The sequence below is a fragment of the Streptopelia decaocto genome (genome assembly GCF_964273445.1).
Source record: "Streptopelia decaocto genome assembly, chromosome: 5".
NCBI lineage: Eukaryota > Metazoa > Chordata > Aves > Columbiformes > Columbidae > Streptopelia > Streptopelia decaocto.
The window spans coordinates 53961276-53988875 of record NC_138659.1 but is presented as its reverse complement, the minus strand read 5'-3'; the positions used below and the strand labels follow the sequence as shown (position 1 = coordinate 53988875).

General features: G+C 40.8%; 2 protein-coding genes across 4 annotated transcripts in view; one reads left to right on the top strand and one right to left on the bottom strand.

The window, feature by feature from the left end:
• The window catches only part of WDFY4 (WDFY family member 4), a 140498-nt gene that overhangs the window by 81755 nt on the left and 31143 nt on the right, over window positions 1–27600 (top strand). For all 3 annotated transcript variants that reach the window (XM_082054359.1, XM_082054360.1, XM_082054361.1), the window contains 4 exons: window positions 9174–9322; window positions 10446–10566; window positions 13018–13103; window positions 14582–14644. In XM_082054359.1, the coding sequence (XP_081910485.1) occupies window positions 9174–9322; window positions 10446–10566; window positions 13018–13103; window positions 14582–14644 (419 nt within the window). The remainder of the gene's footprint in view (window positions 1–9173; window positions 9323–10445; window positions 10567–13017; window positions 13104–14581; window positions 14645–27600) is intronic.
• On the bottom strand, window positions 17503–18285 carry LRRC18 (leucine rich repeat containing 18; the record flags this gene model as incomplete). Its single annotated transcript, XM_082054362.1, has 1 exon — window positions 17503–18285. The coding sequence occupies one exon, from the start codon at window positions 18283–18285 to the stop codon at window positions 17503–17505; it is 783 nt and encodes a 260-aa protein (XP_081910488.1).

Here is a 27600-nt window from a genome sequence, read left to right as displayed (position 1 = left end):
GACTGGATGCCTTTCTCCTAGGTTTCTTCCCAGCATAAGGAAGAGGCAGGTTCAGGAACAATGGGGGAGGACATGAACTGTGGAGTAAATAGGGGTGACTCTGTTAGGGGGACAGTAACTTTGGTCCGGTGTTCTCAATTTAATCCCTTTGCTCGAAAGCCAGGAACCTGCACTTTGCTTTCAGTGTAGTCTCCTCAATGGTGACTCTAAATCAAACCCTTTATGTTGGATATGCATGGCATGTAGCCATTTTTTGCAGGACTGTGAGATTTTTGTCATGAGGAGTAGACCTGATTCTCTGATCTTTTGCAGTATATGTGTTTCTTCCAATGGCATCATTCCCCTAGTTGGCCCAGGAGTTAGCATCCCATAGTGGAAACAAAGGGTTGGACTTGAAGTATTTAAACTGTGATAGCTGTAAATAGATACAGAAATAATTACTTTATTTTTATGTCTCAGTACCATTGTTGAATTTTCTTGATGCTTTGCCAGTGGCCAGGAGTCACATTTGTGCTAACATGATGGCTTCCTCAGGCTGCTAAAGCTGTTGATACACTGTCTGTCTATACAGCATAATTCATTTTCCTGCCCCTCCTCCTTTCCCCCACCTCACATACCTCTCCCCAGCAGAAGGAGACAAGCATGAAAATGTGAGGCATGTTTTCCATGTGCTGATCTCATTTTGAGCCCTCAGGCTGTCTCTTCTCCGTGTAACTCTGCAGGAAGCCATCAGAAACGCCAGGCATGTTTTTTTTCCAGCAGCAGTCACCATGTTGCTGAGCTGACAGGAGTACTGAAAAAAGCAGGAGGGGGTGACATTAGCTGTCCTGCACTCACTTAGTGCGCTGCGGTCCTGCCTTGTCAATGGCTGCCTTGTGAGCTGTTTGTTTGCACTTTAAGCAGGCAACTGGAACCATCTTACCTACTGCACAGAAAAGCCTTTGCCATGCTTTGGCAGATACTAGACTGATTTCTGGAACACAGGGATAGCCCTTTTTTGGAAAGTGGTCATTGTTTTATAATGTCACCCAGTATTATTTTTTTGCATTACCATTAAGCAGACACCTTTGCCTGTATTCAGATATGTGAGATAGCTTTTTGCAGAAGCAGCATATCAAATGCTATTGACATTGTCTTTTGGTTCAGTGTCTGTTTTCAGCAAGTTCAATCTGAGAGATTGAGAGAATATGAGTGCAGGTGGGATATTACCATGCCAATATCATCTGGTCTTTTGTTTTATCTTGCTTGCAAAATAGACTAGAAAACGTATCTAGGCATTCCCGTGAAATTAATTCTAAGTATTAAATAATATGTGTTTATCACACGGACTGTGAGAGGAAGGGACTATAAAGGAGAAAGCAAATGGATGCAGTTTTAGTATAGGCTAAGGAAAGAAGCTACTGAGTGATGAAGATTAGTCTGACAGAGTGAAGACTGATCATATGAGGGAACAGTCATATACTCTGAGCAACACCTAGACCATGCTAAGTACAGCCTTTAAACACGTCCTTTTTTTGTTACCTTTTTTTTTTTTTTTTTTTTTTTTTTTTTTACATTCTAAACTACCCCCAGAGGAATGCATTTCCCAGAAATCAAAAAAATTAATGCCAGACCTGTACAACTGTAGCCTTTAAGGACATAACCACTTGCTGATTTTGCCATAAGGCTATCCCTTCTGCTTTACCAGTACATACGGTGGAAAGCAAATGTATCTTAATCCATACCTTCAAAGTAGTATTTAGTTATACTGATCATCCCTCTCTTCTAGCCAGGATCCTTGTAACGTGTATAACTGCACCTTCTGTGTTCTGCCTCTAGCAGGGATGCTACAGACTCCTGTCATCTTCATTACACAGCGTTAATTTATCACTAGAATATGTGCATCCTGAGCAGGATAGATGAAAAAAATAGTATTTAATCCTGTAGTTACCTGGTAAAATAACGCATATATGAAGGGTCTGAGTTCAGGCTGACTTTTGAGAATATGACTTAGCAATCATTACCCTACCCCATTTCCAGTTATATCAGGCTCCTTGCTGTTCTTTCCCTGCTTCTTTCTATACTCTGCACCAGTTTCCCCTAGTTCCCATCAGCTTTCAGTGATCTGCTAGAGCCAGATCCAAAAACCTTATGTGCAGTTCTGGTGAAATGCAAGAAACAGAAGGCCATTGCTGAGTTTTGACTCTGTGATGCTATGTAACATAGTAAGTGGCCATTCAGAGAAGTTGATGTTTGTGGCTTGTCTAGGTACAAGGGTTTGGAAAGTCAGGGCAATTGTTTGCAGATGAAAGGAGAATGATGGGCTGGTAGCTGAGATTCTGTTGCTTTACCTGCTCCCTTACAGATGGCCACAGCAGGGACCACTTGTGAAAGCTGGGGAAAAACATTGTCCCTGGTGTGCTTGGGAAAAACGTGACTTTGAACTGAAAGCTGGGAATTGAGTTGCCTCATTGATGAATATTTGGAACTAGTGCTGTAATTCCAGTACTATAAAATGGTATCTATGTGTATATGCTCAAAGCACAAGTCTTTTTCCTGTGCATAGCAGTTGATGTGTGTAGTTCACTAGATTAATATATCAGACTGCAGGTGCAGACTTACAGGTGTTGCTGTCAGGGCTGTCCTCTCAGAAATCACTGAACTACCATGTTCTGCCTCCTTGGTTTTACATTTTGCTGAAGCTCCATTAAGGCTATAGCGTGTACAGGTGAAGGTTGTATTTTGCATGTATCTTCAGTATACTGAGACTGTACGCACTACAGACATGGAAGGAGAGGTTTTATGTGATGTGGGTTATGTTACACAACATGTGCCGCAGAATTGTGCAAGAGAAAGGCAAATAGGAACCTGTCCTGACCTAATCTATCAACGTGCCTACCAAAAGCCTGAGCCAACCCTTTAAATAACTGTGACTTACTAGCAGAGACAGGGAGATTGAGTTCCTATAGCTGCAACCTGAGCTCTCAACTGTGAGATTCCTCCCTGATCTTTATGAGCCTAAAGTACTCCTGCCAGGTTGTTAATGTGTGGTTAGCATATAATAGATGAAGAAAGTGTTGGAAGGCTTGGGGAATCTTTTTGGTGTAGAAATTCTGAATTTTGGAGAAGCATAAACTTCTGTTTGCCAGCAAGACATTCAAGATGGTAAGAAATCCAAGCAGCTGGGGTAATAAATCTGAAGTTAATGAGAGGGCATGGCCCAGCAGAAATCTGGGAACAGCAACTTTCCTTGAAGGTGGGGCTGGAGAGAGCACAGGAGATGCCAAGGACAATAAGGGACTAGCATAAATCAGAGGGAGTGAGATCCATGGTTGGGGGAAAAGAGATGATGAAAGAACATGTACAGTTGGAAGAGGGAGCAGATGAGCAGATATATGGTTCAGGATCTAGGACTGGCTGAGTAGTAAATCCACTTGGTGGAGCCAATGTTTTTTAGGGGCACTACACATACCTCACATGTCTGAAAGACATCAAGGCAGCCTGTTTTCATGGAAGCACTCTTACACTTCATCCCAGTATGAGGATGCAGCAGTAAAGAACTTCACATGTGGTGATGTGGAGTAGCAACAGGAACTAACTACTGTGGTCAAAGCAGAGGATTAGGAAGCCAAGTCCTTGGCACAAGCTTTTTCTCTTTCCTGTGCTGCAGTTTCACCTCTTCCCTCCCTGCTGTGGGAGCAGAGACTAATAGCTACCTCACTGCAGGGAGGAGCACTGAAACTCTTCCCGTGTTCAGACAGGAGCACATGAAGAACAAGGTCTTGCAGATGCTTACTCCTCTGACTTGCCCTATCTGGGTTTCTGCTGCAGTAGAGAGGTTGCTGGGAGCCCCTTTTCTAGCTCATGCTCCTCCATCCCTACCCCAGCTCAGTGAACAACTGTGCTACTAGGTGCAGAGGACAAGATCTGACTCATGCTGTGTCACAAAAACAAAGAAACAAACAACCAAACCAAAGAAGCAAAACCCCCACAACCCAAAAATAAACCACAAAACAAACAAACAAACAAACAAAAACAAAAAACAAAACCCAGCAGCTTTAGTCAGATCTCTGATCTTCTGGACATGTTCTTTCACCATGTTTCTTGTGCTCCATGGATACCTTCTAGTGTTCCCCCTTCATATTCGCTTCTAGGTGGTTCTTGTGTGTGTGTGTGTGTGTGTGTGTGTGTGTGTGTATGTGTTCTCATTGATCAAAAACCTTGAACAATTTTAAGGCTGTAGCTGCTCCCTGTATCTGCAGAGCTCCTAACAAATTTCAGGGTCCCGATTTACCACCTCAAGCAAGCACAGTGGATCCCCTAACAGTTAGTTGCTTTCTGCAGAATGATGCAACAGGGAAAGGAGCAGGCAGACTTTGCTTGTGGTTATTCCTGACAGAGTCATAGGAGAAGTAGAAAGGTCATGAACTTGAACGAACTGACCTAAGGGGAAATTTAAGGGCTCATATTAGTTTTTGGCAGTATTTTCTGTTTGAGAGGAGCCTGGGGTGAGACAGAGACGTCTGGGTGTGCAAGAGGTATGAGAACAATTCTATTAGAACTGGCTTCCAGATGCTATCATCATCTAAGGGATGCCAGCTTCTCAGGCTGGTGATGGGCCAGGACAGATGGCAGCTTTCATCACAGAAAGCAAGGACAACAGCAGTTCCAGTGCTCATGACCATGTACAATAAAAGAACATTTTTCTGCTTCCCCACTCTTTCTCCTAAATACCTGATGTTCTTACCTTACAGCATTTGGGAAGTTGTTAGAACCTGAGAAGAGCATGCTGAAGAAACACCTCTCACATGGGGTTTTTGTCCTAGTGGAGTAATGGAAGGAGGGTGATTGGAGGCTACCTGCAAAAAAGAATGTGTCTTGGGTCTTCCAAAGCAAAGTTGTGACCACAAGGCTTGCTCTGTAGCAATTGCAATGGTTTCACTCAAGTAGAAACTGAAGAATTTGATCCAATGTTTGTAACAGTTTAAATGTGACCAAACTTGAGCCTAGAGCCCCTGTCACTAAAGACTAGGTCAAGTAGATTTAGTTTCCTTTGGTCACCAAGCAGTTGGAGAGAATGAAGCAACCTGTCATGTATTCTTAAATTTTGATTAATGAGATGCGTATGTGGCAGTTTCAAAGTAAGATCAGACTCCAACAACAAGCAAACTAACAATCCTTGTGGGAAAGATCTTGTGAGTGGCACAGAGAAGTGGACCTGTATTGCTTTCACTTATTGTGCTAACACAGATCTGTTTCCCTAGCAAAAATTGCAAAAGCAACATATTCTATTTCATGTACTCCTAGTAATTTTAAACTCTGTGGCCCTAAGTAAAATTGACCCTGTTTTACTGACAGGTCTTTTGTAGCTCATACACCCTGAGATTCCTCAATACACAACAGAAAGGGTAGAAAGAGTATGTAACTACAGGTTTCATCTCTGATTCCTGATACAATGCTACCTGAATGTGTTGCTTTTATGCGTACTTTGCAAAGTTTTTGTACCTTTTGCTGATCAAGTGATTAGAAACAGCTGTGCGTGTTTATATGGAAACATGAGATGTGACAATGGGGAGGAAGAAGGGGCTTCAGGAAGTCTCTAAGCCACTGGTTGCTGAGAAGGTATATGAAGATCAAGAATCACTCCATACCTAGCATGTTTCTTGCGCTCTTTCCTTGAGCTACTAGGAGGTAGGATAGTTGTTTAGATGGACCTCTGAACTGACTTGGAGTAGCCATTCTTTTGTCCTTATTTTGTAGAAATGCTATGCTCAGGAGATTGTGTGGCATAGGTGTTCCAGTGACATGGGTTTGTAACTTTAATTTCCTTGCATTGTATTTTTCCCCGAAGGCATCATGCTAGCACCACTAGATTCTGCAGGAGTAGATGGCTAAACAATTCCAGGATCTTTGAAACAGTGTCAAGACTGCATCTTCAGGCATGTAATTCCTTTGGAAATCTGGTTTTTGACCTCTAGAGCAGATATGCTTTTATGGCTATTTGCTTAAAGGCAACTGAAACATTTACAAACAGCTCTTCTGAAAAACAAGGAAAAAACCCACATGTCTTTAGCTTTAATTCCCTCATGCATCTGAATGAATAGAGCTATCAAGAGATGCAGTGCTTTGGGCAATACCTTAGAAGGTAATTATTCAATTATTTTATGTCATGTTTGCTTCATTGATTAATGATTCTAGTGGCTGGTGAATGGGATTCAGCTCTGTTTTGACAGAAAAGGAAAGTTTTTATTTAATCTATGGTAATTTCAGGCTGCTTGGTGTTTTAGTGCAGGACTGTAGGTACAAGACTGTCCTGATGGGGGTTCTCTAGTACACCTCTTTGTCAGATCTTTATTACTCACCTGCAATAAAATGAGCCCAGTTCTCAAAAGGAGAATGGACTCAGCCCAAGGGCTCCAGTATTTATAACAGTGTGGATATATTTAATTCTGTTGGGGGTGTTAACATAATATTGAAGAAATAAATTTGGCACTGGTGACTGTTGCTGGTTGGGCAACAAGGCCTGATAACGTGCCCTGGTCCTGCCTTAGGTGGAGCAAAAAAATGATCATTTGTGCCAAATCATATTAGTGATTGTGAGCAGGTCTCCTTCACAATCAGTGTGCCTCCCAAAACCACATGTGATCTCTGGCATATGGGCTGGGGTTGTTGAGGTGGATTTCTTAGATGTCTGGATTTCAACTTTTGTGTCCATTTAGCTATTTTACACAGCTGCCTGATGTTTCAATATTTGATTACCTTCCTTATGGGAAGAAGCGATCTTTCTGCTATTTAATTACTTCAGGAAACCCTGTGGTTTGCTAATGTGTGCAGAATTCCCCAGTATTCTCAGTGCAAGCATACATGTCTCTAACCACATAATGGCACATATGCAGGCACTCTGGTTGAGAGTTCTGTGGTTGGCATGTCGCTGCAGAGAGGGGCATTCATGTGGGATCTGCAGGAGAGGTGATGAAAAAATGCTAGCTTCCTCTTAGGAATAATTTAGAGAGGAAGAAGATTGAAGGGATTTTCAACAAAAATTACCCACAGAAATCTTCCAGTTTTTTGGGGTTTTTTTTAAACCCAGAATTAAAACCACCTTTTGTGCTCACTCAAATTATTTCACAATGAAAACCCATTTTGTTGGTAAAATGGTTACTTTTCAGTAAAAAAAAATAAAAAAAAAAAAAAAATCCATTATTTATGAAATTATTGTTTATGTTGTGCTAGCATCCAAGACTGAAAGCTTGTGGAGCAGTGCAGATTTGTTTCAGCTGACCTGAGCCTATGTGTGTTTTGGAATGAAGGCAAAAAAGGTGGTAGATTTGGTTCTGGAAGTAGAGTGAGGTAGCAACAAAGGCAGAAAGCAAAGGACCATACTTACTCTACATAGCAAGACTTCACGTGACCTAGTAGAACCAATGTTATTTCTGGGTCATTTTTGCATGCACAAAAAATAATACAAGACCACTGTTCTTATGAAGATTGGTAGAGGTGAGATTATTGAGATCTTAAGAGAAAAAACAGACTTCGTAATACTTCCCGTACTTTTCAATCAGTTTTCTTAAGAACTTTGCACTAGATTTCTGAACAAGCAAACTTCTGCTGTTAAGGAAATAACTCTTGGATCTACTCCCTCTGTATGCAGCCCTCCGGTCCTTGCAGTTTTGGATTGACTCAGCTTGCAAAATTTTACACTCATTTCTGGATTGTGGGTGGTTCAGGATTGTGTTTGATTTACAGAGGGAGCTCAGCAGTGACCAGTTTTCTTAGTACGTAAGGTGTTATTAGTGTGTTATGATTTGGAGACAGTATGAATGCTTGAAGGGAGTTTTGCAAATAGAGGGTACTTCATTTCAGATTAGGCTGATGATTAGTTTCTGCCTCCTTCCTTGGGAATGTGGGAGAATCTGCTTCAAAGTTCTGGTTCAAACTGGGCACATCAGTGAGTTACTCTGATCTTCCAAGGTGACTATGCTAACTAGCGGACTGCTCTTTTGGAGCAGAGTATATATAGAAGATTGAATCAATGGACAAGAAAAGTAAAGAACTTAATCCCTATAAACATTAGGAATTTTTTTTGCAATGAATTACTGCTTGATTTAAAATCAGAACTTTTAAGCTTCCCCATCCCACCTAATTTGCTGGATTGTTGGGCTCTTCTGGTCTACTTATTAATCTATTTCCTTTTCTATACCATCTCTCAGTCATAGAAACTGTTCCAGGAAAAAAAAAAAAAAAGTATTTTCCTTTTTTCTTTATCAAAACCAGTCAAGTCCCAGTCAGTTCCCAAGCAAACTTTCTGTGAACTGGCATACATAACTGAAAAACGACCTTCTTGAAAAATTCCCAGCCCTTCTAAATTGTGAGTTAGAAATTCCTTGGTTTTAAGGTCCAATTTAATTTTCTTAGGAGAGAGAAAAAAAACATGAGTGTTAGAGATGCCAAGGGAGGGTTTTTTTTAACTATTCCAGAATGTTTAACTAAATCTTTATTTAAAGACAACTAGAATCATAGATTCATGTATTTTGACTGGCCTTCTGTATAATATAGGAAGGAGAAGTGCCAATACGTGTAGTCTTGTGTTACTGAGATTTCAATCCATTGTATGCTGATCAGCTGTCCATGGTGGGATAGATACCAAGAATATAAGATCCTTTCCTTGCTTGTTGCTCCCTGTGATCCCTTTGCAGGATTTTTTGAAGTATAGATTTCACTGGGATTCAAATAAAATTACTTCACTTTTCTCAATATTCTAAATATATATTTATTATATGGCACTCCTTTTCTGTATGATTCTGTACAAGGTACTTCTTTCCTCAGCACTTCAACTCCCTGCCTGTGTAGTATGTATTGCTGCCTAACAGGGTTTTGCAGTGCTAACTCCTGCAATGTTTGCAAGCTCTTCATGTTCTGCAGTGATGTCACTAAATACAGCCACAGATAGATGGGGAAGGAACAGATTTAGTGGGGGAAAGGGGCACCAGACCCTCCCACTACTAGTACCACAGAGGCATGCACTGTCAGTCATATGGTGATTTTTGTGGCTGCATCCCTGTAGATGTGCCAATCAAGATGGCAGCTGGTTTTGTTTGAACATTTGTCCTTCTGCAACACTGGGCCTTGCTCCCTGCTGTCCGTGTTTCTTATGTTACCCACTCCTGGCCTCACGATGCTTGCTTCCGTACTAGGTCACATTTAAGTGCTCTGTGGCAGTTGTGCAGGGACATACAGCGTTGGAAGGAGTGTTGCTCTTCGGCAAAGAGCACTTTTACATCTGTGAGTGCTTTGTGTTATCCCCTCTAGAAGAAGTCTACTGTACACGTCACTGCTTGTCCAGGTAAGTCATTCCTGCCTCCAAGAGATCTGCTTGGTTAATGTCAGTATTGGAACATGGATACCTAAAATTTGCACAGACTATAGGGGAGATTTGAAGAGGGATATTATTATAGCATAGCCATGCTTTCCATCTGTTCACAGAATGTTAAATATAACTAACACAGGTGCTTGTTCACAGGCTTTAGAGGTGCAACAAGGACTCCCAGCTCCAACAGATGGAGATGGTGGGCAGTCCAACACATTGTTGTTTTTCAGTTCTTTTGGAGTGTTGCTAATGTTTCTTTCTGACTGCCTCCCATCTTTTATTCATATGGTACAGTCATTGCAAGAGCCTTTAGCTTCATTGTCTCATAAGTTTTTGTTTGTTTCTCCAAGGCAGAATCGTAATTAATATTTGGCACACTGCTATCATCTTTGACTCATGATTTATTGAAACTGATCAATATTGAAAATGAGTCTGTTAGACTTAGCTCTTTGTGCACACTGTGTGCTCATGTGCAAAGCCCAGTGGGACAGTGGAGTAACTCGGTGTTTTTACTCCCTGACTGTCTGCTCTGTATCCGATTCTTACCAAGTCCAATATCAGTCAATCTGATCAGGTGACTTAAGGATTGATTGGACTGGGTCTGATAGAAGCTTATGTGTTGGTTTTTTTTCCAAAGAGGTCTACTATGGGCTAGGCTGTGGATAGCAATTGCAATACATGTACACAACTAAAGTAATAATGACTTAATTACTTATTTGTTAGTTCCAATTAAGTGCTGTTTATAGTAGCTGTGTGTCCATATGATGCTTGCCATTGACCCAGGCTCTCAGGTTCTCCCACCCAGCTTCTTCCCTTGCTGCTTCTCAGACTTCAGTTTGTGTGAAACACTGCTGTATGCCTATTTGCATGCACTAAAATAACTCCTACCCTTAGCCTTCACAGACTATTTATTTTGGGTACTAGTACAAAATCTGCCTTCATTATTTAGCTTTGTTTTCAATCCATGTATGCCCCCGTTTATCTTGTTATCTCTTAGTATTTTTATTTTAATTTAGGGAGGACTTGGATGTTCATGAGGGCTCTCCTTATCTTTTTTGTTTCAAATTAATTTTTCTTTTTTTATATTTGTCTCTTCCAGCATTAGTGATCCATTTATTTTCAACTTATGCCATAAAGATCATGCTGTGGGAGACCAAATGTGTTCCCGTTATTCATATAATGATATAAAAGAGATTCGTCTGATGCGCTTTCTTCTGCAGGTAGGAACTAACATGCTTGGTCATTTGAGGGAAAGCCGCAACAGCAGTAATGACATCTGACTGAAAACTACTTGCACAATTTTTACCGAGACTACTGAGATTTCTTTGCTTGAGTCTCAAAACGCTTTTGCTCCCATCATTGTTTCATTAGGCTTTGGTAATACAAACTCCTTCCTACATTCACCAGAGTGGAGAGGTTGGCTCATTAGTTGTTAGGCTAACAATGTGCTTCACAGTTTATCTCAATGTTTTTGAAAATAAGACTTGAAGTCAATTACCTGTGCTTTGGTGGAAGCTCCCAGTAAGTGTCTGACTTTCAGTAGTAGTCAGCTCCCACAGACTTCAGTAGTTTTGGACTTAATGGATTATGAGTGTGTGTAACATGCTCACCCTGGGCCTCTTGGAATAACTTTCAGGTTTTGCATGTGAGTCAATACATGAATCATAAGTCGGAGCAGAGGATTTGAATCCTCTGTGCCTTTAGCTGCACTGCTGAGAAACTACACATTACCAGTGGCCTGGTACTCTTTTAGTTTTGTCTGGTTTAGATGAGCCTGTGATGAGAATCACAGAGGAGTTGTAGCTAGTACTTCTTGCACCAGAGCCTCCGCTTGCTCTAGAGGCTTTTGATACAGTCTAAAGACTAATGCACAGATTTAATTTGACAAAAATATGGAGTTTTGAAGCAGCCGTAACTGATTACCTGTTATTTTGAATCCAATCTTGGAAGGTTGAGATTCAACAGAGAATTAAAATATCATTCAGAAAACTCAAAACCTGGAGAAAATGGGGCTGATAATTGTCTTATATCATGTAGTATGGCACTCATCCATGTCTCAACCCTCTTTTATTTTATATTTAACTATGTATGCAAAATGGACAATTTTAGTAGGTGAGACTTGCTTCAGGGTATAGCATATCTCAGTGGTTAGGTCACTCTTTGAGCATGTATAAGAATGTTAAGTCTTGTTCTGGGTAACTGTATGAAGCTTACTTTCTTACATCACTGATGAGCAACCTGAACAACAGAACTGTCACCCCCTCTTCTGTTTTGTGAGTAGCATCGAATTTGCCAGTGGGATTTTGCTGCCTTCTCGTGTATTTGCATGTCTGTGTATGCATTAGTTTTTAAAAGTATGAAATGGAAATGTTTTGTGTGTCCCAAAGTGAGAAACTGAGATGAGTAAAAACAGTCTTTGAATGGGAACGGGGTTTGTTGGTGTGAGGGATTTTGTGTGTTTTTCTTTTTTGTTTGTTTTTGATGTTTTGGTGGGGTTTTGTTTGTTTGTTTGGGGTTTGGGGGTTTTGTTGGTTTGTTTGTTTTCGCATGGGGGCAGAGGGATGGTGTCTATTTTTGCTCAGTTAATGAACTGAAAACTCAGGTATCTGTATCAGGCTCTCAAACTCTTGCACTAGGACTCCAGTGAAAAAAAGTTGCAGAAAAAGAAGAAAACTAATTCCCAGTGGAACAGGTGGATCAGCTGTTTACGCAGCTACTGTGTCTCAGAGAGCTGATGATCTGTTCATGCACGTAGCCTGGCTCAGAGCACAGCACAGTGAAACCACATGGCCCAATTTTGTAATGGCGACACTTGAGCAGCCGTGGTTTGGAAAGCTGAGCTTTGGAGCAAATGTTGCAAGCTGTTTATTGTCATAGCTGCTCTCATATTACCTTTCTGTTTTATACTTCATTTGTGAATCATGGATCAGGCAGTTGCCATTGTGATGTTTTTCTAGGTCTGTATTGCACCTGCCACATTTGGATTGAAACTCATGTCTGGGTTCCTAGACGCTACACGTTATTTATAGTTTTACTTGAGTGACTTTGCGGAAAAAAGGATCGGTCACTGAGTATATAATAGATTTATATGCAAATAGCCAACATAACAATGTGTGAAGACATTGTGGAAAAAAGGGGGTGAAGTTTTCAAATTTGAATATTTAAAGCTGCAGTGAGAAAGGTCATAAATTCCCATTCCTCCTTTTCTGCTTCTAGTCAGGAGAAATTATTTCAGAATTTCTATTGAGTTCAGTATTCATTTAGAAAGCAGTATGATTGCTTTTTAAAAGAAACTCTTATTTAGCATCTTGTTTTCATATTATCTTTTTCACTTAATTAGAAGTTAATGCTATTAGTGTTTTGTTAATCACACTGAGATTTCAAGATATAAAAGCTTCAGAAGCAGCAGGAGGAGGTAGGTGATGGAACCTGGAGTTTGGTTTTGTTTCAGAGAAGCATTTGAACTCCTAGTGAATCCCATAGGACCATTCCTACAATTTGAAACACTGGGAATATTAGGCATATTATGCTACATTTATTTACATTTTAAACAAAGTTAAAGCCTTTTTCTTTTTTATAAAGCCCTGAAATATTGGTCAGACCATGATGGATTCTGTAATGCTAGGCTTTGCTCTGCAGCACTTCACACTGTAAATTATTTACATTTCCAGGAGATCGCCTTGGAAATATTCCTCAAAAATGGTTACTCCAGATTTCTTGTGTTCCATGACAGTGACCGAAATAAGATATTTAAGAGGTAAGCACTACTTCATAAAAACATGTGAACACCCAGGTGACGTTCCTGATCTATCACCCCTATTTATCCTCTGCTTCAGATGTCTACCTTTTGCTGCCCCAAGGGCTTTTTCTTCAGTTGTGGCTCCTTGGTCTTTGAAAGGCTATACTTAAGCAAAGCTATGAAATATTCCTTTTGCTGACCTGTGAATTCTTCAGAGCATTATACAGCCATTGATTCATCAAGGGAGCTAATGCATGTGTAGGATTCTCCTAGCACCCCGTGGTGTGTTGTATGTCCCTGCATCTCAAGAAAGTGCAATTGTAGCTGTGCTGCTTCCTCTCTCTGACATGAGAGCCGCCTCCATCTCTCCTCACAGTACTGGGTGAAAGAAGGTTTCTTGATGCTTTCTTTCAATACATGAAGTGTCATTAGATCATTTAGGAATAAAATATTTTTATTTCTCTGATTCTGACTTTGTATCTTTGGTATGGAGTTAACATTTAACAGTGGAGGTTTTGTTTAAAAAAGATTTTTCCTTGTGTGCTTTTCTTGTTTGACAGAACTTTAGTGTAAGACTATGAAGTGATTAATTTTGACTTTGTTTTCTTGCACGTTTTTTTCCTACTGCAGTTCTGGCTGTTATATCAGGTTTACTTTCACTGTCCTTTGCATGGGGTAAATACTTCAATACACAGTACTTCCTGTTGTAAATTGTGCAGCCTGGACTGAGGATTGGTATTATTCATTACTAAACAGTCATAGCAGTTCCTTCTGCTCCTGAAATATCTGAACAGGTTCTAATGGAGTATTGCTTAAAAACTCAATGCAGATTTATCTATTCTTCCTTTCTAAACTGGCTGCATAGTGTGGCTACTTAGAATCACCAGGTTCTGCCCCAGAGCCAGCTGCTATGTTTAGCCCCGTCTTTGCTGTCTCTGAGCTCTGACAAACACCTCCTGGGGAATTTTGCAGAGGCAGTTCCAAGATAAAGTTTTGATTCTCAGTTGCCTGTATTGCCCCTCGGCTGCAGGTCACCCAACCTACGTATTTCAAGGTTTTACTACACCTGACATCATAAACCCCCAGTGAAAGCAAAAATAGCAATGGCTGAGATATGGGTTGGTATTCCTTTTTGCCATTTTTGCTAGATAAATGTCTGAATTGGTTCTCATACTCTGGCTTTAACTAATAGTGCCTTAAACCACCTGATCAGAAATCCATAGCCATATATATCAATTTGAGGACCTGTTTGGGAAAGAAACTGCTTTTATCCAGCCCATAGGCAACTCCGTAATATTAAATACATACTTTTACTGAGTTGTCTTGCAGCTTTTCCCTAGGTTAGAGTCTCAGTGAAATGCTGTAGCATCCTCTAGGAAGAAAGTTTCTGTCAGGACTTGATATACATTATATATATATATATATATATATATATATGTAATGTTTACAGAGAGCCATTTAAATAATTATAATGTGACCTTTCCTTTCTCCTATAGATTTTGCTCTTTCCAACCTGCTTTGAAGTCAAAGGGGATAACAGAAGAGTCCCTGAATATAAGGTAAAACATAGGAAACATTGGATAACTATAATTAACAAGTACAATTTTGTGAATAAGTTGCACCTGAAAAAAAGAATCTAGAAACTTACCTATTTGTACTCCTGGTTTTAAAGATTCAAAGGCTTCCCCAGAACTCGGAAAAGCATTCTAGTGTACAGTATCCACAGTATGATGACATGAAGAATGTGTTGAGTACCTGAACGTGCGTAGTTGATTACTAATTATTACCTCCTTAATATCACTTCTTGGTAGACTCTACACAGATGGTTAGTGTGGGAAAGAGACGGTCAGTGAGGTGAGGTTAGAGCTAATCCATAATGCTTCTGCATAATGGCCTCTTTATTGTGTGGTTAGGGCAGACAGCAATAGATGTACACATGGATGTTTTGGCATGTTACAGTAGCTGTGCACTGGAGATTCCAACTTGTTGTCCCTCAGATTTACTACTACAGGAAAAGAAAAACATTTTCTTCTTGTGGGAGATGATTGAGAGCATGTTCCATGCTGACCTTGAGTCACTTGCATACCTGTAACTCTTCTCAATTTGGGTATCCAAGGAACACAACCCTAAGTGCCTAATTGGTCTCCTCTGAAATGATTGCCTGGAGACTGGAATACTGTTGAGACCTGAGGGGCAGATAGCCCCTATGAGTTGTTGTGGCCTGTGTCAGCTGTACTCCTTTTTAATGTTCATTCTTCCTGTTGTAGACCATTAACCATCTTGTAAGCGAACATTTCCATCCCCGAGTACCAGCCATCAGCTTGCAAAAAGTATCAGTGTAGTGTGCAACCAGCTCTGGCTAGAGCCTAACCTATGCTAGCGATGATGGTTGGCTCTAAGGAGCATGATGTGTGTTCTGTGTGGAGAAACCAATAACTCACCCAGCATTTCCTTTCCCTGTGCTTGCTGGGTACTCAACAGGTGGGTATGTCTTGACATAAGATGCACTATGGCTACAGGAACTTAGGGCTTTAGCTGGGCTTGTGATTATTGTGAGAAACACTTCACTCATGTTTGACCTCAGGGATTGAAGCAGGCTGTATGTCTAGGTGTAGAGTAGCCTGTCCTGAATCCCATAATGCTCTGCCTTTTTTTTTTTTTTTTTTCCTTAATTCTATTGGCTGAGAGAGGACCCTGTGCACCTTATTCACTCTGAGAATGTAACAGGCTTTTGGCATAGCTTTATTGGCCCATGTTATGCCATGAGCTGAAATAAACATAAAATAGTGTCACTGCCTAAATAATGATCCCAGAAAAGAAGTAGTGCTTAAGTGGAAAGTTAGAGAAAATGACCCCAGTGGGCATGCTTCCCTTTACCAAGCTCCAGTCTGGGAACATAAAGACTGAGGACTTCAATTTACTTTTTCCTCTTTTGAATAGTGGAGCCACTTCTGAGTTAGAAAAATGCAAGAGCAGCACAAGGGTTTTTTTTCCCCATCTAGGGGGAAATGCCCATCTTTCGTAACATCCCAGCTTTTTCTGACCTACCTGGGACAGGGAGGCAGGCCAGACTAAGCTGTTTGACCTGACACATTATTTATAATTGCACAGCTGAAAGAAGAAATTACTAATTTGATGTATCATATGACGTTGAGGTAGTACCATCTCTGGGAAACCTCATATCAGTTTTTCCACCTAGTTCATAGGAATAATACATAGGAGTCGTGACTCAGACTCTAGCCATTTAAAAAATGATACTGGACAACTGGGTTCTTTGCCCCTGGCACTTTATTTTTCATTTAAATACACTTAAATATTTGCTGTCACCATATGTTACTACAGCCACAGCCATCATGTCTCCTCATGTCATGCTTGGCTACATTTATAATCTGCTTATTGCTTATACCTGTATATTGCTGTTTGCAGGCTGTCAACACTCTCTGCCCTAGGGATGTGATTTGAGCAAGTGAATGTGTGCGCTCAGGTGCACATGTGAACAGAAAGCTCACCAGACCTGATTTCATCAATTTACCAGCTAATTCTTAGATTGTGGAAGAGGGTGACTTTTTTAGTAACTGCCTAAGTGATATGCCCAGGATATTTAAAAAGAGCAATCTTTTCCGTACTCCTTCTCCCTTCTGTACCTCCTTGGAGGGAAACTCAGATGCAGATGAAACACAGTGAGCATAGGTAGTGGTGATGACTGTGTCATGCAAGTTAGAGATCACTGCACCCAGGTGTAGCACCCAAAATCCCAGAGAACTTGCTTGTACAGAGTCTGGTCCCTTGACGGCAAACAGGATCACTGTTTGTTTAGCTCTAAACATTGTGTTTACACTGCTTAGTTACTTGTGAGCATAACATTTGTGTCGTCTGCCTCTGCTGAACTGGAATGGGCTTATGGTTCCTACACTGACAGTGCCTGTCTGAGGTTCTCTGAGGGGCTGGTGTCAGCCACCCACAGAAGAAGGTTCCCAGGCCTCTTCTTTTTCCTCCAAATGGTGTTTAGTGGGGCTAGTTTGACTGTGTCTCATTCTGTGAAAATGAAAAGGACTAATGTTTGGCTCTTAGTGGTGGGAGTGGAGTTACTAGTAAAACCTATCTTTTTTGAAGATTCCTTCACTGGACACACGCACACAAGAAAGAAACAAACACACACCACAAAGCCCACCAAAAACCATGGAGAATGTGTAGGAACAAGACCAGAAAGAAATAGTCCTTTCTTTCCCAAATGCACCCTTTCCCAAATATATGTCTGGTCTAGCTGTTTTGGATTTTGTTTCAGAGACCAAACAGATCTGCCACTTCTAAAACAGAGTAGATATTTAAAAGAGAAGAACTGCAGGAAGGAGGTCTGTGTTTTATTAGCTTGGGCTGGACTTCATGGGACATGGTCTATGGAATGCCTTGATAGATTTCAGAGATCTTTGTCTCTTAATCTCCATTCTTCTTGGTTATCCTTTGCAGAGGAATTGGGTGTAAGGAGTAAAGGGAAACTCAGCTTCTTTGAGGGGCTGGGTGTCACGTTTGTTAACTTGTTCATGTTGTGTCTCTCATCCTGACACGTCTGCAGGCAGGAACAGCACAGGTCTTTCTCTTGTACTAAGTAAAGTGTTTTTATGCGTTTGATGGAGTCAGCAGGCTCTTCTTCCTTTGTTGAATCTGGGAAAGGGTTTCTATCTGCATTCAGTTTTTTGAGGTTGGGGAGGTTTTTCACACTGTTTGGGATGGTGGTCAAGGCATTGTCAAAGAGACCCAACTCCTTAAGGTCCTTCAGGGCCCCAAGACTGGTGGGAATACTGTCAAGACTGTTCAAGCCAAGGTTGAGAGTACGCAGGTTCTTGAGAAGGTTTAATGCTTTTGGCAGTTTTTTGGTGGTCAGCTTGTTGTTGCTTATATTCAGATAGTAAAGGTTCTGAAGTGTACCTATTGCCTCAGGCAGATCCTCAAGCTGATTACTATGCAGGTCCAGCCAGCGCAGTTTCTGGAACTGCTCAATGCTGCTAGGAATCTTTTTTATCATGTTCCTGCTCAAATCAAGTTCCTCCACATCATTCAGTTTCAGAATGCACTTTGGGAAGGTGGTGATGCCCATCTTGCTTAAGTCAAGACGGCGTCCTCCTTCAGCAGATATCCGCATGGATTTTTTGGCAATTTTCAAGGTGATCTTCTTTCCTTTTGGACCTTTACCCTTGGCCATCCTTTCCACTGAGAGACAGAAACACACACCAGACCCTGTGGGTAAAATAAGGGAACTCCAGTAAAGCTGTTGAAACCAGTGTCTGTTACTTCCCAATTCATAACAAAGTAATCACTTAGTTAAAAATGAACACATGACCGCTGGACTCTTCAGAGGTCTTTTTAAGATCAGGACTTTTCAACCCTGGAACTGCAAGTCTGAAAGTTCTTCCTGAAAGTATTTGGGGTGTAGGTGAAATTCTAATAATCTACAATATTATTATATTGCATTGTAACACCTATCTGGCATTACAGGATGAGATTGCACGTGGGAGAAATATGCTGTCTTTCATCCCGAGGTACTGATTTGAGCTCACCATGTAATGTAACTGAATGAAATGTGTTGCTATCTACCAGCCATTTGAGGACCTGAGCAAAATGTATTGTGAGTCTCAATCCAGACCTTGGGGACTGCACTAAAAGAAGCTATCCAAAACCGTGCTTATTCTACCAGATCAACAGGTTGCCTTCTTTACAGGCTGGGCATATGTTGCAGGTTAGTTAAACATCTTGTTTAATGGAGCTGAGATTTGGGCTCTGGACACTGCTGAAAGATTAAATATTTAAAGCAAATTATTAAAAGTCTTGTTTTAACCAGGATCTTGGGAACATAGTGGGCTCCCAGATTTGCTATGACTATTTGCAGTTCACACATCACCTGCAGGGCAGACTGCAACAGGGGATCTGTGTCAGTGCTGTTTACTGGCATGGTAAACCACGCCTTGCTAAGTGTCTCCTGTGCTCTCGGGCAGAGACTATGGATGGTCTAACCTTGTCTCTCCATCCGTGTTGTGGATTAGATGGACTCCCACTGCAAAGGTGTCCTGCCCTCAAAAAATGCATGTAGGTGTTCTGGTCAGACTTTTGACTCATGCTGATGCTCAGCATGTGCTACGTAGTTCACTGTAGCCACAGGTTTGTTGAACTGTCTCTCTAATCAAAGGTCATCAAATACAGCTGCTAATTATGGCTAGTTACAAAGGAAATAGGCTGATTCTCTGGAAATGGATGACAATGTCCCTCTCAGCCATGGCACAGAGAGGAGCATGGGTTACAGCTGACTGATCTCAGGATGGTCAGGGCACTCTGGCATTTAATTGTGAAGAGGCAAATCGTAACTCTGAATTATTATTTGGGACAAAATATGGGTCTGTCTACAATACAGTTATTAGAAAGGCTTCATTACAAACCCCTCAGGCTTTTTGGCTACTCATTAATCATGTGCAAATACATGAAGGGGAAGCTCAGGCTATAACTAAGGCTTTTCAGCTCCTTTTCAGTTAAATGCTGTAGCCAAAAATAATGCAAAAGCAAGGGGGATGTCTGCCAGTTATCACTTACCCTCCTGGGATCTCTGTAATGAGGTAAATGCTTCAGAAAATCCTGGAAGCAGCATAGTGGGGTCAATCTCGCCCCAGGGTACATTCCAAAATGAAGTCTTTGTTATTTTATATTAAAATATTTAATACAGTTATTAATAAATCTTTCTGAGTCTGTCACTCTCATGTTTCCATCTCTCACCAGTACTTACAGGGCCATATTACCATTACATCTGAAGACCTCCCCCTCTTTCCTGTATTTAACCTTACAGTGTCTCAAGGGCAATATCAATGCTATGCTTTCCATAGTGTAGACTGGTAACTGAAGCAAAGTACTCTACAGTGGAAAATCAAGCACTTTTTCCACCTTTGTTGATATTAGCTTAAATAATTTGCCCACGAGTGCGTATGAACTTCTGGAGGTCAAAATAATGTTTTGTTTTGTTTTGTTTTAATTGCATTTCAGTCATTTTAAGGATCTGATTAAATGTTCTTGTTGGCAATTCTCTGAAGATCAAGTTCATCTGCATGGGAAATGCCCTACTGCTGATAGTAGACACCCTAAGTCCCTTACTGGTGCACAGAGGATGATAACCATGCTTCAGAAAAAGATCTGTGGGGCAGCTTCCTTGCATTTTGCAGGATAGAGAGAGACATTCTACCTCCTGTGATTGATGTGAACCTGGTGACTTTTGGGTCTAACTTTCTCTTTGTCTGAATTTTGTGTTGGATGAGTTGACCAAAACATACAATGCATTTTGATCAGTGAAGTTCTTTAGCCAAGTATGCTTTTAAAAAAAAAATGAAAGGGGGGTCTCTAGGAAAAAAATACATTTTTTTTTTCTAAAGTCAAAATTATATATTTTTAAAATGCTTTAAAAAACCTCTTTTAAACTCTCAGAAACATGTTCAGTTTCCAGTAACTTTTTTTCCATTACTTTACATTTAAAAACCAATGGAGCAACATCGATCCAAACCAGTTTCCTTTCTTAAAACCAGCAGCTAACCAACAAGTCAGCCTGTTCCGCCGGGGTCTGTGGGTGCCGGTTCCCGGGGCCGGGGTCCCTCAGTGCTGTGCGGACCCGGGGGCACTAGAGGGAGCCGGTGTCGAAGGTTGGCGCTGGAGGCTTGTCGGGAGCCGTGGAACGCTTCAACCTTTGAGGTTTGGTACTTCTCTGTCAATAACGCTTGCCAGCTTGTTACATAGTTTGACCCTGGACCTTTCAGATTTTTCAAGAAGTCCAAACAAAACCAGATCAGCGTAATTTTCCTGAAGACAGATCCCTTTGTATAATGCACTGGATAATGCCCACTTGAAGGTAGGGTCAGGTCTCCTTTAGTCAGGTTTTCTTTAAATCCTACTGTGGACTTCTCACATGCACTGATCAGGAAAACGTGAGTCTCTAGGGAGTGCTCGTGCTTTCCAAGTGCTATTTCCTTTGTGTTAAAAGTTGGAGCCATGTTTCAAATTTACAAAGGGGTGATTTACAATCCTAAAGATAGGGATTAGCATTAGAGTTCTGCAGAAACACTGCAGTGCACCAAACAGCTTGAAGGGGATTAATAACTCTTGTCTCTGCATGTTTGTAAACTAATAATCTGTGTTTCACAGGGCTGTAGCTGGAGATAATGGAGCTTACTTAGCCATGTCTCATTTTCTTTAGCTCTGCATAAGAGGGCTCCAGTTCTGTAGCCACTGATACTGAAAATCAGGAATAACAGAAGCCGTCCTTGCTGTAAATGTTAATTATGCCTGTTCAATCTCATGTTCGCAGTGCTTCTCCTGGGATAGCAGAGGGAGAGGTGCATGTGTTGCCCTGCTACCTAAGAAATTACAATGACGAGAGAGAATTCTTTACTGATTTTTCTCTAAACCCTCATTCCACTGCTAGATTCACCCTCTGAGTTGCTGGCAGGCTTTTGCCCAAGGGTGGAGGTGCTGCATTCCTACGTGATAAGGTCTAGCTAAGGAGGACCTTGACTAGAAAACTCTTTCCCTTTTTATCCACACTTGGTAAAATCTTTGGTCTGGAGCTGCCAGACCTGTAGGAGTGTCTCATAGGCCCAGAGCTTTGAGGCTGACTTGATACAGAAATAAATAGAAAATGTGTGTCAAGGGCATCATGCTGTATGTGGTGCTTTCTGTTGCTGGGAGCTGCAGGAAGGGAAGACCTTGAGCATCAGGACTAGGACTGTCAGTGTCTCTCTGAGGCAAGGAAGGATTGGAGATTACTCTTTATCTGCACTTAAGCACTTGTACAGGCCACAGTCATGACCCATTGTGTCTTAAGCCTGCCCCAAGAAAGGGATCTGATCTCAGAGGAATACATATTTGGACCTTGATGATGCAGTCTCTTCCACCTGAACCTTTCTTCTTCATTTCTCTGCATAGGTCTGGCAGGAGCAGAACATGCCTTCTGCCTGTGACACTGGGTGTTTCAGGACCTCCTTCTCTGTGGTGCTGCCTGTTCTTTTCCTCCCATAGGCTGCTTCCTAATTTGCTGCACCCAACCATCTTGAAACCATCTTGAATTAGTCCATAAGAATAGTTTCCTCTGTCTTCCTCCTGGAAGTCTGTTTATCGCAGAGCAGACTTGCCAAGTCCAGTGGAGCTGTGTGTGCCTGCACCTCTCTGGGGACAGAAGGGCAGTGAGGTGACATATTGTAATACACCCACAGAATAACTCTACGGAAATACTTTCATATACATCTTAAAAACAGTGTTTGTATAGTAAATGATTTTGCATGAAGCCAAGCAGTTCTAGTTAGGGAGATTTTTGTTTCCCTGCTTACAAGCCTGTTACCACTTCTTTGTTGTGTTACCACTTCTTTGTTGTTGGATACGACCTGTTGTGGAAGAAAGGTATTATAAATACAGTCTCTTGCTAACAGGCAGGTTTAGACTAAATCCTGCTGTGAGCAAATAGGTAGAGGTTTCCTTGTTAATTTTCTTACTTTTCTAGATCACTTCATATCCCCTGTGCCATCACACAGTGCAAGGTTATTTGTAAAACCAAGGCCCACCAAGAACAAACAAAAACATTGGTTCATCTTAAGAATTCTGCCAGACTGCCCCCCTTCATAAGATCTTACCAGCAAGCAGCTAGGAAGACTTAAAGACGAGGTACAGATGTCACAAGCTGCTTGTTTTTTTCAGTAGTGTGGGATGAGCCTTCATAGTCTGTTACTGTGCAGTTGTCCTCCGTCTACTCTTCTTTGAGTAATGAAATTAGTTTTTCAGTCTGTAAATAAACCTGTGAGCAGGAAGCACAGGACAATTTTCTTTTCAAAGTCCTGCAAATTCTGAATTGTGCTTCCTCGATGGAAAACGGCAGCCCTTCAAGAAATTTGTGTGAGTGTGCAGAGGGGGGGAAGGAGGAGTGAAAAAAAGGACTTCCCCAGCTCCAGAGTCTCTATTCAATTCTCCTTTCACAGTCTGTGAAACTTTTGTTCCCAAGCAACAGCAGTGCTAGGTCTTTGGAGATCATTAGCATAAGGTTTGGTCCCAGCATGCAAGTTAAAGCTGGAGGGAAGAGAACTAAACTGGATGCAATGCCTGGAAATGTTAGATTTCAAATTATGCAGAAAGAAAAAAGCATCTGGACCTGGTTAGAAGCTGTTCCTCAGCTTCTAATATTACCTTAACTGTCCATTTTAGTCATTTGGCTATTTTTTTTTAACTTGTCTGTAACACTGTGAGATACTTTTATGTGTGTGTTAAAACTCATGACATTTGTGATACCATCCTTACTATGTGTCAGATCAGATAGATATGAACACAGGAGGGAAGGCTCAGTCAGCGGTGCAGCACAGAGGATATCAGCTGCAGTTTATATTCATCTATCTGTGACCTCTTGAAAGTGCAATTGGCACAACAATTTCCCTTTGTAGCATGAGAATTTACTGGAATTTGTCTCTGTGGCTGGGATTACTAAACTCAAACCTTCAGTAACAGTTTGCAATAATTTCATAACAGCATTTAAAAAAAAAAAAAAAAGGACATTGGAGGAGAAATAGCTGTGTGTTTTGTGGCAGGTATTGTTCACAGGAGATGCAACACTGAGGCCCCTCTTGCTGATAGTGGGTATTGGATATTACTGTTATAAAGAAGCTGATAATGTTGATATGTTTGTCTGATTCCAGGGCTGGAGATTGCATTTTGCTCACCTCAACAAATTAATTAAATTTACTTGATGTTTTTCTTCTACAACCTGAAGTGTGGTTGAGTGCTGCATTTCTGCAGTGGAAATGTTATCCTTTTGTCTGGTTTAAGCCTGTGAATACACATGCTGCAAACAGTGCTCTGTAAATGAGGGAGATTCCTTTCTTCCTCCCTGGCCCCTTCAGGACATCCTATTTGAGGAGCCTAGCTTTAACATTATACTTATTTGTGAATTTTGCATAATATCTCTATTATTTGAGCATAGAGTAAGAATGCCAAGAAGGTAGACTGGTACAATCAAACAGGGAGGACCCTCTACCTTTTTTTCTAAAGTAATCTAACCTAACACTTACTGAGATTTGAGAGAGAGTTAACTGTTTCACAGGGAAAGCTGACATTGATTTTAACTTCTTTTGTCTTTTAGTAGCAGGACTTGGACCTAGATTGTAGTTTACCGGGAAGGGCATTTTCCTCACAATATTTTGGTAATTGCAAAGATTCTTTCAGAAAAGTGGCTTTAAGAGAGCCTTGGCACTGTTTTGGCAGACTTTAGAGGTCTAGGGCATGGAAGACAGAAAATGAAAGCAGCTTTGTGAAGTCTAAGAACCTAATTAAGTTTATTGGAATTTTAGTATTAATTTCAGTGGGGAAAAAGTCTTATCCTTGAGATTATCTCAACTGCAATGAATCTCCAAATGGGTTGAGGTCTACCTGTCTATAGAAAATGGAGAGCAGTGGCTTTCACAAGAGTGAGATCATAGTCTTATGTTAATGGAAGAGGGATTAATAAATAACTTATGGATAGTGTAGGCAAAGGTGGATCATCGTTAGTACACATCATGATTAGATTCGGCCATGGCTAGTACCGTACAAACACCTTATAGATTTAGGCATAGATAGATACATAGGTACCTCTTCTACTTCATAGAACTTCACCACCTCTTGAAGTTCGGTTATTTACATTTATAAAGTACTTTTGTTTCTTTTTAAAACCAGCCTTTGATTATTTGTTTATTAATGCACTTACTAGGGTTGGATATCTGCAGTTGATCTGCTTTGAGCTGTTGCTGAGCTGGCTGGGGTGGTGTTGGCTGGAGGAATGTTGCTTGATTACCAAGAAGAAGGGAGGAATAGGCTTGAGCTGCCTGTAGTGTGATTCATGTTCTGAACCTCTGTGAGTTAATAAGGGAGAACGCAGAATTCCAGATCTCAGGGGACTTGGAGGAAGCATCTTGCCTGGTCCCCTGAGACCCAGAAGAATGACTCTTACCGGGCAGTGACAACATTTAGCCTTGCATATTTTCATGACATGTTGAATCCATCATCCTCTGAGTTATAAAGCAGCTTCCAAAGACAGCAGAGAGAAGATTGTTTTGACCCTTGTAGAGTCCTTATTAGCTGTTTAGGGCTTGTGACAAGCAGAGTGAGAGTTCCACTAGAGGATCATTGCATCCATAAGTCAACACAAGTATATTTGTGTAACACATTCACAAACTGGGCCAGTTTCGTCCTGTATACAGTATTTTAGTTCCCCTATAATGCTCCCACTTGAAAATGTTGGAGGAGTGATAGATTAAACAGGTTTGTACATTAAATAATCTTTTGCTTTCTAACTCAGCCATAAACTCAAAATAAACCTGGGCAGTTTTAGTGCATCTGTCTGCCCCTGTGGAAAGAGAAGAACCTAATCTGATTCCTCTGTGAAAAACACCCTAATCCAACCACACTTCAAATGATGCTAGGAGTACTGATCCTGTTCCATCCCTTTGAGGTACTCTCTCCAAGTTCCAAATATCTTTTGGAGACATTAAAAAGGCCCATGAGGCAAAGCCCTGTGAAATCTACAGGTAGTGTGAGAGGGTTGAGTTGTAAAGGATAAGTGTTCATGGTATTTGTTTTCTACTTTGGAATTGTTACATTCATGAGCTAAGTGTGGCTCAAACAGGGGATGCAAAACTACCATAACTCCAGTCAATGAACTTTCTTATGATTTACATTGTGTAAATCAGACCATCTTATAATGTATTAATTTTTTACAAATAGTGAAGTACGAATTTTCCCATATGCCTGTTTTTTATAAATCTAGCCTCTCATTGTTAGATTTCATATGCTTAGCAGCAGAACTAAACTAAGTTTAGGAGTTGTAGACCATGAGCTGGAACTGGTCCTGGGTTTCATATTTGTCCTTGAAACAAATAATTACTTAGGCTGTGCAAAATTCTTCACTTTTCTATGAACAGAGTTCCTAAGCAAGGAATAAAATACTGTGTTGAGAAAACTGTAGTGTTTTTCCTTTATGTGCACTATTAACTGGACCAGGAGTGAATAGGCAGTAAAATAAGAATTCATAATCATGAAAGGTAGTTCAAAAGAAATTCATACTGCCAAGATTGCAATACTGCAATATTGCAAATACTGCAAATTCAATGAAAATGTAATGGTCATAGAACATTCTAGTGTTTGATTTAGATCTCTGAGGATGGTTTAAGCCTAGCTTTACAAACTTCTGGTGTGATCCAATGTAGAGCACAAGGTTTAAAATAGCGGCTAGTTACTCCTGTAGCAGTTGTACAACCTGTGGTTGAACTGATTTCCTTACACTTTGGGAAGTCAGTATCCCGTTTCTGAGCTGGCACCTTAGGATTAGCTTGAAGTTGTACACTCAAAGGGAAAAACATCTCCTACCACCAGTTATATCATGTGTCAGTAACCCTGTTTACTTTGACAGATCAAAAGTTTCTTTAATGCAGAATCTGTCACTTGCCTGTGTGGTCTCTAGGAACTGACACGAGGAAGTCCATGGCCTTCAGATACTTACACGCCTTCTAGCTCAGTGTAGTTGAAATGTTACTGTGTTATTTTGCTCAGAACCTTTAACCCTTTCATATTTTCAAGTGAATTCCCCTGTTTAGAATCTTCCTTAAGCTGTTTTGTTTTTTGTCTGAAGTTTCGGTAAAAAGTTACATTTTGAGAACAAAGTAGAAAAACTGTATTTACTCTATTGCATTAAAAAATTATAAAAATGGCAAGACACTTTTTAAGGACTACATTAGTTCCAAAGTGCTTTATGTAAAAAGAAGATCTGTGATATGGAGACTGAGACACCTCTGGTTTCAAGATATTATTTTCAGAATGCTTCAGAAAAGCATGAGCCTTTGAGAACAAGGCTTAAGAACAGAAACAGCCAGCCTTAATGGTACCTGCCACTAGCACTCCAGCTCTATGGTGGGATGAGATCAGGAGCACAGACTGATCAGCAGTGTGGCTTGGCTTGGAACAGCTGAGGAGGTTGCTGTCCCCAGCTGTCCATCTGCCTCTGCTGCCAGAGCATCTTCTCTGCCGGTGAGTCAGCTTCTGAATTCTTGCAGTTTACCATGTGGCATCACCATCACAATTTGCAGAGATATCTTAAGGCAAAGAGAACCCATCCTTAGCACCACCACCATACTTCCTTCTTTTTTCTTTATTAAATATCATACTTTACATGGCACTTCTTTCAGGACCAGACTGGCAATTATCTGGGGGCAAGTCAGCATGTCATAGGGAGAGTGCCTGACAGTGATAAACTCATCAGCTATCTGAAGATAGGCCACCCTGGTTCATAAGACAGACCCTTCCTTCCTAATGAAAGCAGTAGTGAAATTTGTATTGTGCAGCACTAACCTAATCAATGACACTCTTTTTGAAATTTTTAATTACTTAGTCAATGATGAAACTTCAATATTCTTCTAGTTTTGGTGTTCTCTCACTTCTGTGGGATGAGAGCCAGGGGTACAGATGTGAATGTTTTAACTTT